Source organism: Haematobia irritans, chromosome 1 (genome assembly GCF_050003625.1).
Source record: "Haematobia irritans isolate KBUSLIRL chromosome 1, ASM5000362v1, whole genome shotgun sequence".
Lineage (NCBI taxonomy): Eukaryota > Metazoa > Arthropoda > Insecta > Diptera > Muscidae > Haematobia > Haematobia irritans.
This window is the reverse complement of record NC_134397.1, coordinates 232,209,102-232,227,172: the sequence shown is the minus strand read 5'-3', so window position 1 is coordinate 232,227,172 and position 18,071 is coordinate 232,209,102. Positions and strand designations below refer to the sequence as shown.

The following is an 18,071-nucleotide window of genomic DNA, read 5'->3' as shown; positions in this document are numbered from 1 at the left end:
TTTTTAAATAGTTAATCTTTTTAATGCATTAGGTCGTTCGCCCGTAAAATATTGTTATATTTTCCTCAATAAGGAACATATGGATAAACCGTCTTTCTACAAGAAATCTCGGTTTCCGGTCATCCATCGTATGTTTACTGACACGAATTTCGGTTTGAAACCCCGATCTGACTCTCTAGCGGAATCTTCGTTGTATACCAGATACAGTTTTGCCATATTTTTCTTATGGGTGCAAAATGTAAAGAATCAAAAATAACGTCTCACGGAATTTTTGATGGCAAACCTTCCAATTTCCTTACCGGCCTTTAGCCAAAATTTGTGCTCTCCTTTATACCGATATATTTAGCTGCTAGTGCTTTTTGTTTTATTAATAAGTATTAATTTATAATAAAGATTTTAATAAAAATTTACTATGCATACGAAATTTTTGCCATCAAAAATAATGGGAGACATTATTATCGATTGTTTACATTTTGCTCCCATAAGGAATACATGGCTGAACGATGTTATTGGCACGTAAACAAAATTTCGACAGAGGTCCACACCTGGCAATATATGGCAAAACTTTGTTATCGGCGCGCAAAGAAAAGTTCTGCTAGAGTTATATACCAGACCTATTCTTATAAGAAATTCACGGTAAAACAGTATTAGCATGCAAACGAAATATATTTAGCATAGTTTTGATTCTCTTGCTGAATATAATAAAACAACATTCCATACAGTTTATAAAATTATATTGTATTAAGCGGTTTCAGAGATGCCATGCTATCATGTAAACACACAGCTAACATATGCTATTTTTAATTCAAAACTAAATAGAAAATTTATTTTTAGGTATGGTAACTCTGCCTACATGCCATAATTTAGGCATCAAAAAGCAACAACGTCAACAATATTTTTACTCTTTGTGCAAAAAAAAAAAAAAATCAACGCAAATGTTGTCATAATTTTGTTTGAATGCAATCAGTCGGCAGCAGCACAATAAAATATTAAAATCTTCATTTGAATATTGACATTTAAATAAGAAAGAACAATCGGAAGCAGCGAGTGGGATATAAAGGAAATAGAATTATAAGCACCGGAGAGGCCCGGAGACCCCCACTAGCATTTGATAAGCTTGTGGTGGAATTTGGAACAAGAGACATGTCCTACTTTGCTCACAGTGGTGATTTGGTGAATCTTAATGTTGGTGGTCAGAGGTAAGTTGAAAGTATTCCAGAAAAATCACTAAAATTTCTTGGCACAATTTTCGGATATTATTGTAATATTGATGTCATTGTATCCGTAACTGTGGTGCGGGTGCATCTTACTATATGTATATGCACATATGTATGCATATACTCCAGATTGTACTTGTTTACTTCTGTAAATAGAATATGTTGTTTAGGGTCATAGAAATTGTTTTCCTTTGGCTTATCAAACTGCAATTGAGAATGGATTACAACAGAAGACGACATCCGTTGGCCAAAGTACTTGAATATTATGTTGTATAAATTAATTAATGTATAAATAGGTATATATGTATATATTTACTTCTGTGCGTATGTATATATTTATAGTATATGTATTTATCCATTCAGCATATATAAATGCAATCGATATATTTATTGCAAAACAAACTTGTATGTAGTATGTGGTCTCATATTACCGCTGCTGAATAATAAATAAACCAGAGTGACGGCAAGTTCTACTCATGTTTATTATGATGATGATGATGATGATATGTTCCGGATTTAGTAGAGTACATGTTTTGTGGTATGTTTTTTTTGGGTATATGTTTGTGTACGACCACATTTTTGGTTTAGTATTACTGTCCATTTCATTGACTATGAAATATTTTTGTTTTTTTTTTGTTTTTCTGGGAAATAGTAAAAAGTGTTAACTTAGTCACTTATAAACTGCAATAAATGATAAGAAGTATAATATGATATACAAGAAAGGTTAAAAGGTTTTTTTGGAGTATGTACATAAGAGCCATTGGAGGAGACATAGTATTATCAGACACGTGTAGTAGAAGACAAGTATGTTTTACCATAATGGCACAAATTCCACATAAACAATTTTAAAAACAAATCCCAGTTTATCAAAAGTTGTTCAATTTGTTCTGTATTCATACTCCTTCTATCGTCTTGAGTTTTATTCCAAGAAGATATCCTCATATTTCTAGAATACAATGCCTTTTGTTTATCTCCTTTAAAAACTGATTCATCATTTTTAAAATGCAAATTATAAACATGATACTTCATGTTTTCTTATACAAATATCCATAAACATATGGATTGGTGGTAGTCTACTAAATCTGGAAAATTTGTACTATTTTGCAAATGACTTAAAATTTAGGAAAACTTTTCAACATCAAAATACCAAAAATGGAAGTAATAGAGCCGCACGGGTACTATGGTCTGCAGGGAGCCACCGGGGTCCAATGCATACATAGGGTCGTGGGTTCAACCCCAGTTTTCGACTAGTGGATTATCCCTTCTCAGTAATGCTGTTGACATTTCTGAGTGTTTCAAAGCTTCTCTAAGTAGTTGTACCGCAATGTGGAACGCCGTGCGGACTCGGCTTTAATAAGAAGGTCCTTCTTATTGAGCTAAACATTGAATCGGGCAGCACTCAGTGATAAGAGATAAGTTCACCACTGTGGTATCACCACTGTGGTATCACAAAAAAATCAATCAAAAAAAAAAAAACCCTTAAGTTTTGACTGAATACCAAAAAGTTTTGCGGTGGACATCTCTTCTCAGATACAATTTCACGCATTTCGACAACGACTACTATAAGATTAGGGTCGGTCATTGGTTTAAACATAGAATACACTTTTTAATAAGAAAGAAGTTCACAAGTGTTAGTATAAGTAAGGGTGCCTTTGATAACGATCCTAACCTAGCCCAATGCTACATATGAACCAAAAAACGAAGATTCTATTTTCATATAAACCTTACTCTAATTTATTTATTTCCGGAAATTTTCTTCTGGAAAATTATTTTCTTCTTTGTTTATTGTTTAAATCAAAATAGTTTAAATTCTTGTGATTAACGTTTAGTCAGTATATAATTAAGCATTCATAATAAGAACATAATAATCAAAGATATTTTCATTTTTTTGTAACTACAACAATGTTATAATACTTGCAAATTTTTTGAAAAAAAAAAACGACTCAATTCGATTCTGATTACAGTCTCTCATATATTGAGGTGCCCATAATGCAGCCTGATAAAGAAGTCACGTAACATATATATATTAGATACTATTATAATAAATAAAATTATGTTACAAGAATAGTTTTTAGCGAATCTAACAGAAAAAAATGAAGAAAAACGGTAATGTCGTTATATTTGCTATAGCCATTTAAATATATTTTGTGTTTATGACGTCAAGAAAATGAATAGATTAGCATTCCATGTAAACAATAGCATCAACTAATAGGCCTAATCTATTCATTCAACCATCTCAAATGAAGATGTTATTCTATTCAACATTGCCATATACTATGTATGTATATGTATACTTTAGAAATGGCATCAGCTAGGAATTCTAAAGTCAATCACACACATTTAATAATTTAATAACATAATGAATGAAAGGTTTATTTATTATTGATATGGTATTGGAAATTATTCAAGCTATTGCAGAAATAATGTGATATTGAATTTAGTATAAAGGAGTGTAGTATGTCACTGATTACCTGTTGTGCATGTAGTATACATGGTAATACCCGCTAATGTGCGGTATGCACATCTTCGAAATTTTTGGTGCACATAAGAAGTGTAAGAAACAAAATTGAAAACGACGTTATAATTGATGATTTTTCTTTACCACTATAAGAAATAATATAACAATTTGGATTTGTGCACCGATAGTACAGTTCTTCGTGTATTTCTGATGCGAGAATATTAATAATAATGCCATTCGAAATTTGCGGTAACAAAAATGTGGCCTCACTCGAGACACTTTACGAAACGTTTACCAGAAGACAGATAATGGTTATGTTGGTATTCGACTCAGCAGCAGAAATATAATTTCCAAATCGATAACACAGTTCATCATTAAAAAAGTTGATTTTAAAGGAAAATAAATCACATGTATTAGTTTTATTTATTTATTTACTTATTTATTCATTCAGAGCATGTAATTCTAAGCCTAAGTTTTGTCATTTTCTTACATCAATATGGGGTTTATTTTTATTTTATTTATTTATTTTGTTTGCATTCACACACTACAAGATTAAATCTTTTAGTTATCGTTTTTGATTTGAAAAGGTTTAATTTATGTAGAATATACAATATTTGGATAAAAACAATAAAATATGTATGCAAATTTTAAACAATAAGTATAAGAAATATATAATCCAGTTGAATAGAAATTATTTTTTTTTTGGTTCAGGAGTATTAATGATACATAATTGAAATATTGTTTTTATCTATTTTTCATACATGTATATCGACTTTTTCTTTCCTTTTTGGACATCCATTAATCAATTCCATGCACATACTAACGTGATATTACATGTCCATTTAAAAACTTGTCATCATTTCCCTAAAAGATAATCTGTAAACAATCAAACACATACAAATTTCATGATTACAGGTTCTCTACATCACGTCAAACGCTGACATGGATACCCGATACATTTTTTACAGCATTATTAAGTGGACGCATATCAAGCTTAAGGGATGAAACTGGTGCAATTTTTATTGATCGGGATCCATCTTTATTTTCCATAATTTTAAACTATTTACGTACCAAGGAAATTGATGTGAAAAATTGTGAAATAAGGGCTTTAAGGCATGAAACTGAATACTATGGATTGACGCCATTGGTCAAACGTTTGGCATTGTGTGAAGATTTGAATCATTCCTCATGTGGAGATGTTCTGTTTTATGGGTTTTTACCAGCACCAGCCATTCCGCCAAATGATAATCTGATTATAAACCCACATCAAGGTGGCAATGTTGCCGCAAACCCAGGTCAAGATGTCAATAGTGCAAGAATTAATACAAATGCCACTGCTAATGTAGCACAAGTACCTTTAGACCCTTGTTTACCTTCCACATCTTCTGCTGCAGCGGCAGCATCATTAAATGGCAATGCCAGACCCGGTTCAATGGTTCGTGTACCAGAACCAACAAATGTTGTCTCGAATCGTCATACATCTCATTCTCGAAATTCATCATGGGACTTACGGGTGGCCGCTCGTGCCTCTTCTACAGCCAATGAAAATCGCTGCTGGTCTTCCAATACACGTGGCGAACATTCTCGCGAATTTATGCGTCACTCTCGAAACTCTTCGGCAGATCTAAATAAGCTCATACGCAATGATGTTGGTCTCGTATTCTCACCAACACTCACCTCAAATTGGGTAGATCCACTTAGAGTGCAAATTATAAAAGCCCATCAAAATTGGTTTGCTGTTGCCTATGCTCATTTCGTTGCCTGCTATCGTGTTAAAGATTCAAATGGCTGGCAATTGGTTTTTACCTCACCGTATATTGATTCAACCATTGAACGTATTGCGATTAATTCAAAAGTGAATATGTCGACTGGTGAACAAGTACCTAGTAAAATGGTTGCTATCTCCTATGGCAGTCAGATACGTTTGTGGAGCATTCATGAAGGAGGCGATAAAACGGATATTGGAACATTTAACTTAAATGTACGAGTAGAGCATTTATTTTTCATTGGAAGTCAGTTGGTAGCATTATCATCATCTTCGTCATCGTGTCAAACTAAAATTGGAGTCTGGCATGCAATGACCCATGCCAAATGGCAGGTACAGGAATTGGTTCCAGTTTTATCTTTCGATTCGGCTGGTTCATTTTTGCTCTTAGGCTGTAATAATGGATCCATATATTATATAGGTGAGAATTGGAAGATAGAGAAAGAGATTGTGGTACGGTTTGCTGTTACCTTAGTTTTATGGAAATGATATGTCAGAGAATGAAGTCCACAATCGGAGTTGGATAATACAAATTTGTATAAATGGTAGCGTTCCATAATTAGTTTGTCAAATGTCTATAATCCTGTAGTACATTCGTATTTTTAATATTTGTTTTTTTGTTTGTTTTTTTTTTAATTTTGTTGTACTGCATGAGAAAGTTTGTTCCAGATTTGTTATTTGTAGGCTAAGTACTTATCGAATCAATCACTTATTGAGCAAAATTTTTAGTAAATTTTTGTAAGGTCAAACGTAAAATAATAAAAAGGGATCAAGCTGATAGTGGATCTTCCCAAACCAAATTAATCTTTAGCACCTTATAATAAATGAAGAAAATATAGTGAAACCTCTCCAAAATGGATACTCTGAAAGACAGATATCTCACAATTGCCACAGTTCGTAAAATTCTACCAATAATGGTCGATTTTTTTATTTTACTGTTTGGTAGATTTGAACAATTCTTAATGTTTTGGTAGATTTCGCAAAAAATTCCTCTCCAACTGTGAAGTACTTTAATTTTCTGTGCAAATAAAATGTTGACCAAATTTTCTATAAAAATAAAATTTTGACCAAATTTTCTATAGAATTAAAATTTTGGGTAAATCTTCTATAGAAATAAAATTTTGAGAAAATTTTCTATAGAAATACAATGTTGAGAAAATTTTCTATAGAAATAAAATTTTGAGAAAATTTTCTATTGAAATAAAATTTTGAAAGAATTTTCTATACAAATAAATTTTGAGAAAATTTTCAATAGAAATAAAATTTTGGGAATTTTTTTAGAAATAAAACTTCCTATAGAAATAAAATTTTGAGAAAAATTTCTATAGAAATAAAATTTTGAAAAATAGAAATAAAATTTTGAGAAAAATTTCTTTAGAAATAAAATTTTGAAAAATAGAAATAAAATTTTGAGAAAATTTCCTATATAAATACAATTTTGAGAAAATTTTCTATAGAAATAAAATTTTGAGAACATTTTCTATAGAAATAAAATTTTTAGAAAATTTTCTATAGAAAAAAAATTCTATAGAAATAAAATTTTTAGAAAATTTTCTATAGAAATAAAATTTTGAAACAATTTTCTATAGAAATAAAATTTTGAGAACATTTTCTATACAAATAAAATGTTGACCAAATTTTCTATAAAAATAGAATTTTGACCATGTTTTCTATTTTCTACAGAAATAATTTTTTTTATTTTCTATAGAAATATAAATTTGATTTGCTACAAAAATATAATTTTGATTTGCTATAGAAATAAAATTTTGATAATTTTTTTCGAAATAAAATTTTGAGAAAATTTTGAAACAATTTTCTATAGAAATAAAATTTTGAGAAAATTTTGGTAGTTTATTTTTGGCACGTGTGGTAACCGTGAGGTACATCCCAAAAGTGGAAAATTTTTGGTAGATGTTTGCTATATTATTATATATGTGGACAAAATTTAGGCGATCTATGTGTCCATTTTTAAAAGGTTTCACTGTAGTCGGCATTGGCTAAAATCCGCAACTAGCCAATTTCTTCGTTTCAGTCATTCGATGCCGTCAAAATTTCTGGCGGCAGCTAAAATCCGCAATCGCCCTCGGTAGTTTCATTCTCTGATATAGTAGCATTCCATGAAATTAGAGAAAACGGCTTTGATTTATAAACATTTTTCTAAGTACTTTCTCCTTAATTTAGATATGCAAAAGTTTCCATTACGCATGAAAGATAACGATCTCCTAGTTACGGAATTATATAAAGACCCTAATTTGGATCCGATTACAGCTATATCAGTATATTTAACACCGAAAACATCAAGTATGTATTGACTTAATAAAGATATGACATTGAATATTTTAATTTCAATAACATTCATTTCAGGCATCAGTGGTAATTGGATCGAAATTGCTTATGGCACTAAAACTGGCATAGTGCGTATTATAGTTCAGCATCCTGAAACGGCAGGACATGGTCCACATCTATTCGAAACATTTACCGTACATCAAAGTCCCGTAACTAAAGTTACACTTTCCGAAAAGTATTTAGTTTCCGTGTGTACTGAATATCATCATGTACGAACTTGGAGTCTTACAAGATTTCGAGGTATGCTCTCCACACAGCCCGGTTCAATGCCAGAGGCTTCATTCAAAATTGTATCACTGGATGCTACCGAAACTAACTATAGTTACATTGCTGGCAATGATTTTGGTCCTTATGGCGATTATGATGAACAGATCTTTGTGCAAAAAGTTGTTCCCGAAACGGATCAGCTATACGTCCGTCTGGCATCGAATGGAGAACGTGTATGCATTATCAAATCGGTTGATGGTTCACCCATCACATCGTTTTGTGTGCATGAGTGTGAGGTGTCTTCTCGCATGGGATCACGCTTCATATTGACTGGTCATTGTAATGGTAATATACAAATGTGGGATCTCACAACAGCTTTGGCTTTATTTTTCAAAAAGAACGAGGAAAGTCACAAGCAGAAAATCGATGGCGGACCCGACACCAACGAGCTACTCCGCCTACTTGACCAGTGTGAGATCAGTAATAGCCTCTGCTCAACGCCTTGTATGTCACCATGTTTCTCAGCTTTGGCTGGGATGGCGAACAGCTCCAACAATATAGCGCGCATTAAGTCCAGTAATATGGCTTTGATTAATCAAATGAATTTATCATCAACTATCAATAACACTTCATCGGTATCACAACAGCAACTACAACAGCAACAACACCAACAATCAGTGGGACAATCAAGCAATACACAATTGCGCAATGTCGGTGGTAGTGCCAGTGAATGAAATACGGTAGCGACGTTAGCAGAGACGGCGTTAGTCGGGCGTATTCATGCATCATTTACTGTGTTCCACATATTAAATGACATAGATAGTTGCTGTAAATTTTTACGTATTATGTTTTGTACTTTATTTTATATATCCATTATGACGCTATGCGTTCTTATCGCTCCCTGATGGCATCATTAACTAAAAAAAACGAAAACAACCCATCAACTATTAACCACCTTAAATTAGATATTCTTGGAAGACAACCTTGAAAAGGTTATATACACTATATAAATAATTACAAAACAAATAGTAGAATAGTTAGAAATTATTTTTGATTACAAATTACAAAAAAAGAAAAATATTTTATTCGTTCCCTTAAATTTTCGTATATACTAATAAGTATGTTGTTTTTATTTTATTTTGAAAAATTCCATATCAAGCCACCCTATCGATCAGTATATTTTTATGTAGTATATCTATTTATCTATGTGTGCTTTTTAGATTAAAATTTCCGGCTTGTGTATTCCAAACCTGTACTCCCCTATCCCTACCCTATATTATGTATTTTGAACGTTTTTTTTTATCGGACAACTTATTCGTGATGGTATGTTGTTATTTCTCAAATGTTTTATTTTTTTTAATTTTAGAAATAAACGAATAATACATCTCAGTATATTACATATGTATAAATTGTTGTTTAGTATCAGCGAAATGCTAATAAAAGTTAAGTATTTGGGGGAATCGAGAAAGCTTACTATGATTTTTTATTATGATTTATTTTCCATGATTATGCCTCAGTGCCGTCAAAACTTTGTTGAAATAAATAAACTACTAATAATTAAAAAAAAAATAATTTCTTTAAGCACAGCCATCAAGAAAATTTCAATTAGAAAGTCGTGACTCAAGAAAGTATCAGTAGTGTAACTTGGGATCACGCTGGATATTAATTGCCTGAGTAAAACTAAAATTTCGTTCTAGAATTTTACCATATGTTTAAGCTATCAGACCTAAGGTTATTTTCCGCAAATAAAAAGACTTTATTGCATTTTTCCCAACGTTTCGACAATTGTTTGTTGTCTTCTTCAGGGGAATTCGTCTATTAAATAAAAACACGTTATAATTTTGTACATTTACAAACACCATAAACATATCCACTTACAATATTGTTTTAACTTAAGTTACATTGAATTACAGTATACACGAAACATATAAAACAACATAAAACATAAATTAAAACTAATATCACAGCCGGGGTTTCAGGATTGCAACACTGTAAGCAGCACTTATGTTGTCAGTATCTTCTTTTAAGTTCATTGTTCGTCTTATATTTTGTTGTATTCTTAAGCTTTCAATTGTCATTCGTTTTTTCTCTCTTTTCTCTTTGTCAAGTATTCTGTAGTTTTCAAAATCAGCTGTGTGTCCAGTGTTCTTTATGTGTTGTGATAATGCTGTTCTTTCTTTTCGTTTTTCTATGTCCGCTTTATGCTCTCCAATTCTTGTCTCCAGTGCTCTCTTCGTAGTTCCAATGTATATGCGATCACATTTCTCTTTATCACTACCTTTGCAGCTGATTTCGTATACCACGTCATGTTGTTGTTCTTTTTGTATTGGTGTCTTTACTTTTGTGAAAACGGCGCTTAATGTATTGTGTGGCTTGAAAGCAAAACATATGTTTTTTGTTGATATTGTTTCTCTCAAGTTCGCGTTGTCAATTAATCCAGGGATGTATTTTACACCGTGAAAAATCCGTTCATTGTTATCATTTTGGTCATTGTTGTTCTTTATTGTAAAATCATATGCATCTTTGCTTATTTTGCTTTTGGTTTCCTTTATTAAACGTTCAATTATTGTCCTTGGAAAACTGTTATTAGTTAATATCTTATGGATTTCCCCTATATTTTTGTTATGATAATTTTCGTCACTTAGGGTCAATATTCTATATATTAAGTTTTTAGCTGTGTTTAATATTTGGGATCTAGGTTGTGTGGCGTTGTAATTCATAATTCTCCCGGTTGATATTTCTTTAGCGTACCAGTCGAATTTTATGTTCCCGTTTATGTTGTGTAATTTTGTGTCCAAATATGCAATTTTATTATCCTTTTCTTTTTCAATGGTGAACTGAATTTTCGGATGGTATTGGTTGAATGTATTTAATATAGTTTCAGCGTCGTCCTTATGTATTATTGCTAAAATATCATCTACATATTTTGTTATGTATTTGATATTTATGTCCTTAATTTGTAGATCTGCTAGTGCGTTGTCAAGTAAGTTGTCCAATACTATGTCTGCTATTATAGGTGATAAGGGATTTCCCATTGGCATTCCGAAAATTTGATTATAGATTTTGTTGTCATACATGAAATAGTTGTTTTCTAGTAGGCAGAAATTTAGAATCCTTAGGAAAGTAGATCTCGAGATTTTAGTTTTTAGCTTTAGTTTTTTTTTTATTTTCTCCCATCGTTCGTGGTTGTTAGGGGATTTTTCCCTAAACTGGGGATTTTTTCTCGTGGTTGGAGATATTTTTTTTGACTTTGGGGATCTGGGGGCTAATCGCGGCATTCGATATCGAATTCATAATCGTATCGAAAAAATTGTCGATACGATTAAAAGTTTGGATTACGCCATTCGATCGAAATTTGATGCAATTTCTCTAGCATTACCAACAGCAAAAAACGAAGCAGAACAAAATGAAATGACAAAATTAGGTTAGCGGCACAAAATAGAATGTAGAAAAACACAAGTTTTTGAAGATTTCAAAGTAAAAAGTAAATTTGATTGCATTTTATATTATGGACACATATCTCTATTTACATTCCTCCGAATTCCATCCTAATTGGAGGATGAGATGAATATAAAATAATTCGTCGACAGATAAGGAATAAAAGTGCACATTGTAATTGGTGTAAGTATATGGGTTTGAAATGGTGTGCACTGTTAGGTTAGGTTAGGTTAGGTTAAAGTGGCAGCCCGATTAAATTTCAGGCTCACTTAGACTATTCAGTCCATTGTGATACCACATTTAACTAAAAGTACCTATTACATATGGGCACTTCTAGTCTTAACCACTGAACCTTCTCTATTATTTACTTTTGTGGAACCAACCAGATTGCTCCAAAAACATTAACAAACTGCTTAAGTTAACGTTTTCCAGGTCAGCCAGTAATCTAAAGCTATATGCTCCTAAAATTCGCTTACGCCTTACACAAAAAGCAGGACACTCACACAAGAGGTGTTTAATTGATTCCTTTTCCTCCACGTCATGACAGCTTATACAATAGTCATTATACTTCGCACCTATAGTTTTTGCAAATTCGCCTATCAGGCAGCGACCCGTTATAGCAGATATTAGGAGTGCTATCTGACGCCTTGAGAACACTAGCATATCTAGTGTGCGGTTTAAGTTTAAATGGGGCCATATTTGCTTGGTGTCGTTACAACCCTTGCATTTTTCCCATCGAATATTGGCCATCATAACAGCCTTCTCACGCAGTAAGAGCTTGCAGGTGGCCAGAGGCATACCAACAGATTCTAGTTCCCCTGGAATATGTAAGGTAGTTCCTAGCCTTGCTAACACATCTGCTTCACAGTTCCCCGGTATGTTCCTATGACCAGGCACCCATATTAGGTGAATATTGTACTGCTCAGCCATCTCGTTGAGAGATTTGCGGCAGTCTATGGCCGTTTTTGAGTTAAGGAACACAGAGTCCAAGGATTTTATTGCAGGTTGACTGTCTGAGTATATATTAATGCCAATATTTGTTGGAACATTACTTCTCAGCCAATTCACCACCTCTCTTATTGCCAATATTTCAGCCTGAAAAACACTACAGTGATTAGGTAATCTTTTCGCTATTCGAATTTCCAGATCTTTAGAATATACTCCGAACCCCACTTGTCCATTCAATTTGGAGCCATCAGTATAGAAATCTATATATCTTTTATTCCCCGGGGTCTGTGTACACCACGCCTCACTGTTGGGAATTAGAGTTTCAAACTTTTTGTCGAAAAGTGGTTTTGCCAGGGTGTAATCCACTACGTTAGGCACATCTGACATTACTTTGAGGACCGAACTATGACCGTACATTTTTTCCGACCACAGCGATAGCTCGCGCAACCGCACAGCCGTTGTTGCAGCTGACTGTTTGGCCAAAATGTCTAAAGGCAATAGATGTAGCATGACATTAAGGGAGTCTGTTCCTGTCTTACTAAATGCGCCTGAGATACATAAGCTCGCCATACGCTGAACTTTATCTAAACAAGTCGGTTTCTGAAGTGCCGGCCACCAGACTACAACACCATATAGCATTATAGGTCTAACCACTGCCGTGTATAGCCAATGCACAATTTTTGGTCTTAGTCCCCACTTTTTCCCTATTGCCTTTTTGCACGAGTACAAAGCTACCGTGGCTTTTCTCGCCCTCTCTTCAATATTAAGCCTAAAATTCAGCTTCCTGTCCAAAATAACGCCAAGGTATTTTGCACACTCACCAAAGGGAATTTCAGTACCCCCTAAGGAAATGGGCCTAACCTTGGGAGTTTTGCGATCTTTGCAGTACATGACTATTTCTGTCTTTGCTGGATTTACACCAAGACCATTATCTTTCGCCCATTTCTCAGTCATCCGGAGAGCTCTCTGTATAATATCTCTGATTGTGGATGGGAATTTTCCCCTGACTGCTAGCGCCACATCATCTGCGTATGCCACCACTTTTATCCTTTCTTTTTCTAGAGAAACCAGAAGGTTGTTTATAGCAACATTCCAAAGGAGAGGTGATAGAACTCCTCCTTGGGGAGTGCCTCTGTTCACATACCTTTGTATGTTTGCTTGCCCTAGTGTGGCTGAAATACGTCTCTTCATTAGAAGTTCGTCTAACAGCCTAAGTATACCTGGATCAACATTCAGAGTTGTCAGTCCATTTAATATCGAGCTCGGATGGACATTATTGAACGCCCCTTCGATGTCTAGAAACGCCACGATTGCGTATTCTTTGACAGATAGTGAGCTTTCAATAAAGCTGACTAGTTCATGCAATGCGGTCTCAGTAGACCTGCCCTTCGAGTATGCATGCTGTCGTTTCGAGAGCAAACCTGAATCCACGCTAGTTCTAAGATACATGTCTATCATCCTCTCCAGGGTCTTAAGTAGGAATGAGGATAAGCTGATTGGTCGGAAATCCTTCGCACTCGAGTGAGAGGCTTTTCCTGCTTTAGGTATGAAGACGACTTTTGTTTCCCTCCACTTTTCTGGAATATATGCTAAGTTTACACATTGTTTATATATCACCGTCAACCAGGGGATAATTCTTTCAGCCACTGCCTGTAACTCCGCCGGAGTAATTCCATCAGGTCCGGGGGATTTGAATGGTCCAAAGCTATTTAAAGCCCATTTTATTCTAGATTCCGACACAATTTCCTCGATAGGAAATGATCGCTGAGCCTCTGTTACACCGCCGGAACATGGTTCAACCGTCTGATTTCCAGGGAAGTGTGTGTCCAAAAGTACCTCCAACGTCTCCTCACTGGACGTTGTCCAATTTCCCTCCGATGTTTTAATGAAACCTGGAGCGGTGTTAGTGGATGCTAGTACCTTCCGTAGTCTGGAAGCCTCTGACGTATTCTCAATACTGCTACAGTAATCATCCCAAGAGTTTTGTTGAGACCTTCTCAGTTCTCGTTTATATTCTCTCAGATTCATCTTGTAAGTGTCCCAATCCTCCGGAGCTCTTGTGGACTTTGCTTTGTTAAAGAGCTTCCTGCAGGATTTCCTCATATTACTTAACTCCGTAGTCCACCATGGCGGCCGATTTTTTCCCCTTGGCTTTCCTCTAGGGCATGCAGCTTTCAGTGAAATGTTGAAGGCCTTAGTAATCCGCTCCACTGCGTGTTCGATATCTTGCACAGTGCTCATATTTGTCTCCGGCACTTCCGGTATCATCAAATTGAACGATTCCCTATACCTATTCCAATCAGCTTTCCTAACATTTGGCGGAAATATGGTCTTTGAAGTACGAACAGTCAATCTGAAACTGATGTAGCGATGATCTGAGAAGCTATGTTCCCTCAAAACTTGCCACTCAGATATCTTATCATTCAGTTCCGGAGAGGTCAACGTTACGTCCAAAACCTCTTGTCTGTTCCTGGTGACGAAGGTTGGTGCATCTCCCTTATTGCAAACTACCAGGTTAGTACGCAAAATAAACTCTATTAGCGACTCTACCCTTGCATTAGTATCACTACTTCCCCAAATACTATGATGTGCATTTGCATCGCATCCCATAATGAGTTTTGTCTTTGTTTTTAGTGACTCCTCAACTAAGGTCTTAACGGCACAGGGTGGCATATCCCTATCATGTCCCATGTAGACCGAAGATACCCAATATTTGCATGTGGATATCTCTAGACTGGCTACGCAGTGTCTGCATTGCTCAATGAAGGAAGCAGAAACAAGTTTAGTTCGTTTTTAGCAATTATACATGCTCGATTTATATCGTTACCGGTATTATGCAAAAGTTTGAAACCCGGAGTGCTTAATTCACAGATCTTGTTCTTATATATGTATGGTTCTTGAATAAGAACTATATCTATGTCTCCTTTCATCAGGAGAACTTTTAAGGCAGCACAAGCGGCCTTACAATGGTGAAGATTTATCTGGAGGAACCGTAGAACCATCCAAATTTTCAACCACCGTCACATCAGCCGCTTCAATTGAGTCATCAAGGGCTTCCTCTTCACAGATCTCGGTGACTCTCGCAACAATCCGCGGTTCAGCTTTGGTGAGGCTTGAGCCTGTAGAAACTTCCCGCATATGATTTTCGCCATAGTCTGTAGGTTTTATGTCTCCTTCGGCTTCGCTAGGAGATTTTTTCACTGCTGACTCTACCGGAGGCTTGTCCGTTTCGGTATCCTTTGGCTGATCGCTTTTGTATACCTTCATATGGATATCATGAAAGCCATAACTTACGCGTCCTTGGTTCTGGGCTAGATGTGGCAGCGACTCTATGTTTAATATAAACACCGCATGTCGTCTTGGTCCATCCACCTCATCCAAACGACCAACCTTCCAATCGGCGGTTGGTAGATCTGGGTTACATTCTTTTAGTCTCTCTAGTATTGACTCAGGATCAGGAGGGTTTGCCGGTATCCATGCATGTGCTCTAGGTTTAGCCGGTATGTCTTTTTTATCGACTAACTCCAAAGCGGCTCCTTCCCAAACTTCACCAATTAGCATCAATGCAGCTTTAAAGCAATCCATAGACCTCTGGTCTGCAAAAGCTATTAACTTATATCGTCCTTGATACCATCCAGCATCTTGCCGTCGAGGACTTGGTCCGGGAAACTTTTTTCGCACCTCTGAGTAGACACCAGACATCGCGTTCTCAATTTCCCCCCCATTTTTGCCTTGGAATCATACCGTCCAATGCTCCTTTATTAATAATAGCCATCACAAGGCTGTCTTTTGCAACTGAGGCAAACGATCTTTGATCCCGTTTAGAGGATGGTAGCTCATCCGGTGATCGTTCCCTTTTTCCAGCTTCAAGAATTCCTTGAGCCCATTTTAAGGAATCGCTTTGCTTAGCCGACAACGTGCTTGGGTCGACTGATCCTAATTTCTTTAGGATAAACAAAGCATTTCTTCGTTCCTTGAATCTCTTTCGAGAGGGATTGCCTCCTTTTGATGTCGTCACCTTAGAAAAGGTTCGACTTGCCAAAGTGTCACCGCCAGTCGACCCGTCTACAGGTCGACTAATTGGGCCTGACTCTTGGTCGCTGCCCAAATTTATAACTTCAGTCGTTACCCGTCCACTGGGCCCTGAAGTTAGCAACCCAGTGGGTGACTTTGAATTTCGCTGCATGGTGGTTTATTATTTCCACCACACGTGAAATTCGTAATAAGTACTTATTACGATGAAATACTCCGCTATTAGAAAACACGTCCGTTCAGTTCGACGGTTGAATAACCAATCACTGTTAGAAAGTCACCTTTTTGCAGGCTCAATGGACGATTTCGGCTGACGAAGGAGGCATTCAAATGGAAAATAATTTTTGGTGGCATGTCAACGTCAATTCTATCGCTTTACAATTGTCTGCCGTCTTAAAACTTTTTGCCAGTGGAAGCCTTCATCATTCACTATTTTTACAAGGTGGTCCGGAAGCGTTATGTTTGTCACGAAATGGTACGGTAATTGGTTGATCACAATCTCTTGGATATCGATCTAGCATGTACACTTTATATATGGTTCTTTGCCAAGCGAGGATGCTCGCTCCCAAACTCGATTATGACCAATTTTTGTTTAACTTTTATTGGATTTGCATTAGTCCTAAATATTCAAAATATGTTCATTATATGTAAATTTACTACAAATTAGCAACAATTCGAACTAAAACTAATATATTTACTATTCCTATATGGCAAAAAAAATTATAAAAACTAGTGAAAAATGTTTTACGATTGCAATTTACCAATCGAAAATATTGTCGATAAAAAACTCGATATCGACTCCCTTGATCCGAAAAATTTAGATTTCGATCAAAAATTATCGATATCGAATGCCGTGATTAGCCCCCTGGGAATTTGGTTGGGGATAAAGCCGTGGTTTGGAGATTTTTCTGGTGATATTATAGAACATGTAAAAGCGAAATATAATAAGAGTTATACGTCAATCTTTACGAATTCATCTGTCCCGTTGTCTTTTACACAGTCCTTTTTAAGTATGACAGTGTTCTTCACTTAAAAAAGGCCAAATTAATTCTATTTTAGTTCAACGAATTGTTATGCTTTGAGAAAGTTTTCTTGAATCTTAATAGCTTTTTATGTACGTCCGCTAAACAAACTCAAAAAGAAGGAACCATTATAAATGTTGGAGACACGAATTTAGTCCAGAATTTCTTCAAATTTGTAAATTTTACCAATTATGTACCCACCATCAACTTCATATGGTAAAGGGTGATTCTTTTGAGGTTAGGATTTTCATGCATTAGTATTTGACAGATCACGTGGGATTTCAGACATGGTGTCAAAGAGAAAGATGCTCAGTATGCTTTGACATTTCATCATGAATAGACTTACTAACGAGCAACGCTGGCAAATCATTGAATTTTATTACCAAAATCAGTGGCAGAAAATCCGCTTTTTTATCGACAAATTTTGTTCAGCGATGAAGCTCATTTCTGGTTGAATGGCTACGTAAATAAGCAAAATTGCCGCATTTGGAGTGAAGAGCAACCAGAAGCCGTTCAAGAACTGCCCATGCATCCCGAAAAATGCACTGTTTGGTGTGGTTTGTACGCTGGTGGAATCATTGGACCGTATTTTTTCAAAGATGCTGTTGGACGCAACGTTACGGTGAATGGCGATCGCT

At 35.3% G+C, this 18,071-nt stretch overlaps 1 protein-coding gene and 1 long non-coding RNA gene across 2 annotated transcripts; one reads left to right on the top strand and one right to left on the bottom strand.

The window, feature by feature from the left end:
* Positions 1–886: 886 nt before the first annotated feature.
* On the top strand, positions 887–9,402 carry LOC142224850 (SH3KBP1-binding protein 1). Its single transcript, XM_075294645.1, has 4 exons — positions 887–1,199; positions 4,591–5,861; positions 7,622–7,741; positions 7,805–9,402. Exons 1-4 carry the CDS (start codon positions 1,144–1,146, stop codon positions 8,725–8,727), a joined length of 2,370 nt encoding a protein of 789 aa, XP_075150760.1. The 5' UTR covers positions 887–1,143; the 3' UTR covers positions 8,728–9,402.
* Positions 7,692–10,442, bottom strand: LOC142224910 (uncharacterized). The gene is made up of 2 exons (XR_012719206.1): positions 9,872–10,442; positions 7,692–9,808 (listed from the first exon to the last, which is right to left on the bottom strand). It is a non-coding gene; the product is annotated as an uncharacterized LOC142224910 (long non-coding RNA).
* Positions 10,443–18,071: the final 7,629 nt, after the last annotated feature.

What these genes read in the sequence shown, in the direction of transcription:
- LOC142224850 (XM_075294645.1), top strand. Translation starts at nt 1,144, where the DNA reads ATGTCCTACTTTGCTCACAGTGGTGATTTGGTGAATCTTAATGTTGGT. An exon ending in CTTAATGTTGGTGGTCAGAG is followed by an intron (nt 1,200 to 4,590) that starts GTAAGTTGAAAG and finishes TCATGATTACAG; the next exon opens with GTTCTCTACATCACGTCAAA. An exon ending in TGGATCCATATATTATATAG is followed by an intron (nt 5,862 to 7,621) that starts GTGAGAATTGGA and finishes TCCTTAATTTAG; the next exon opens with ATATGCAAAAGTTTCCATTA.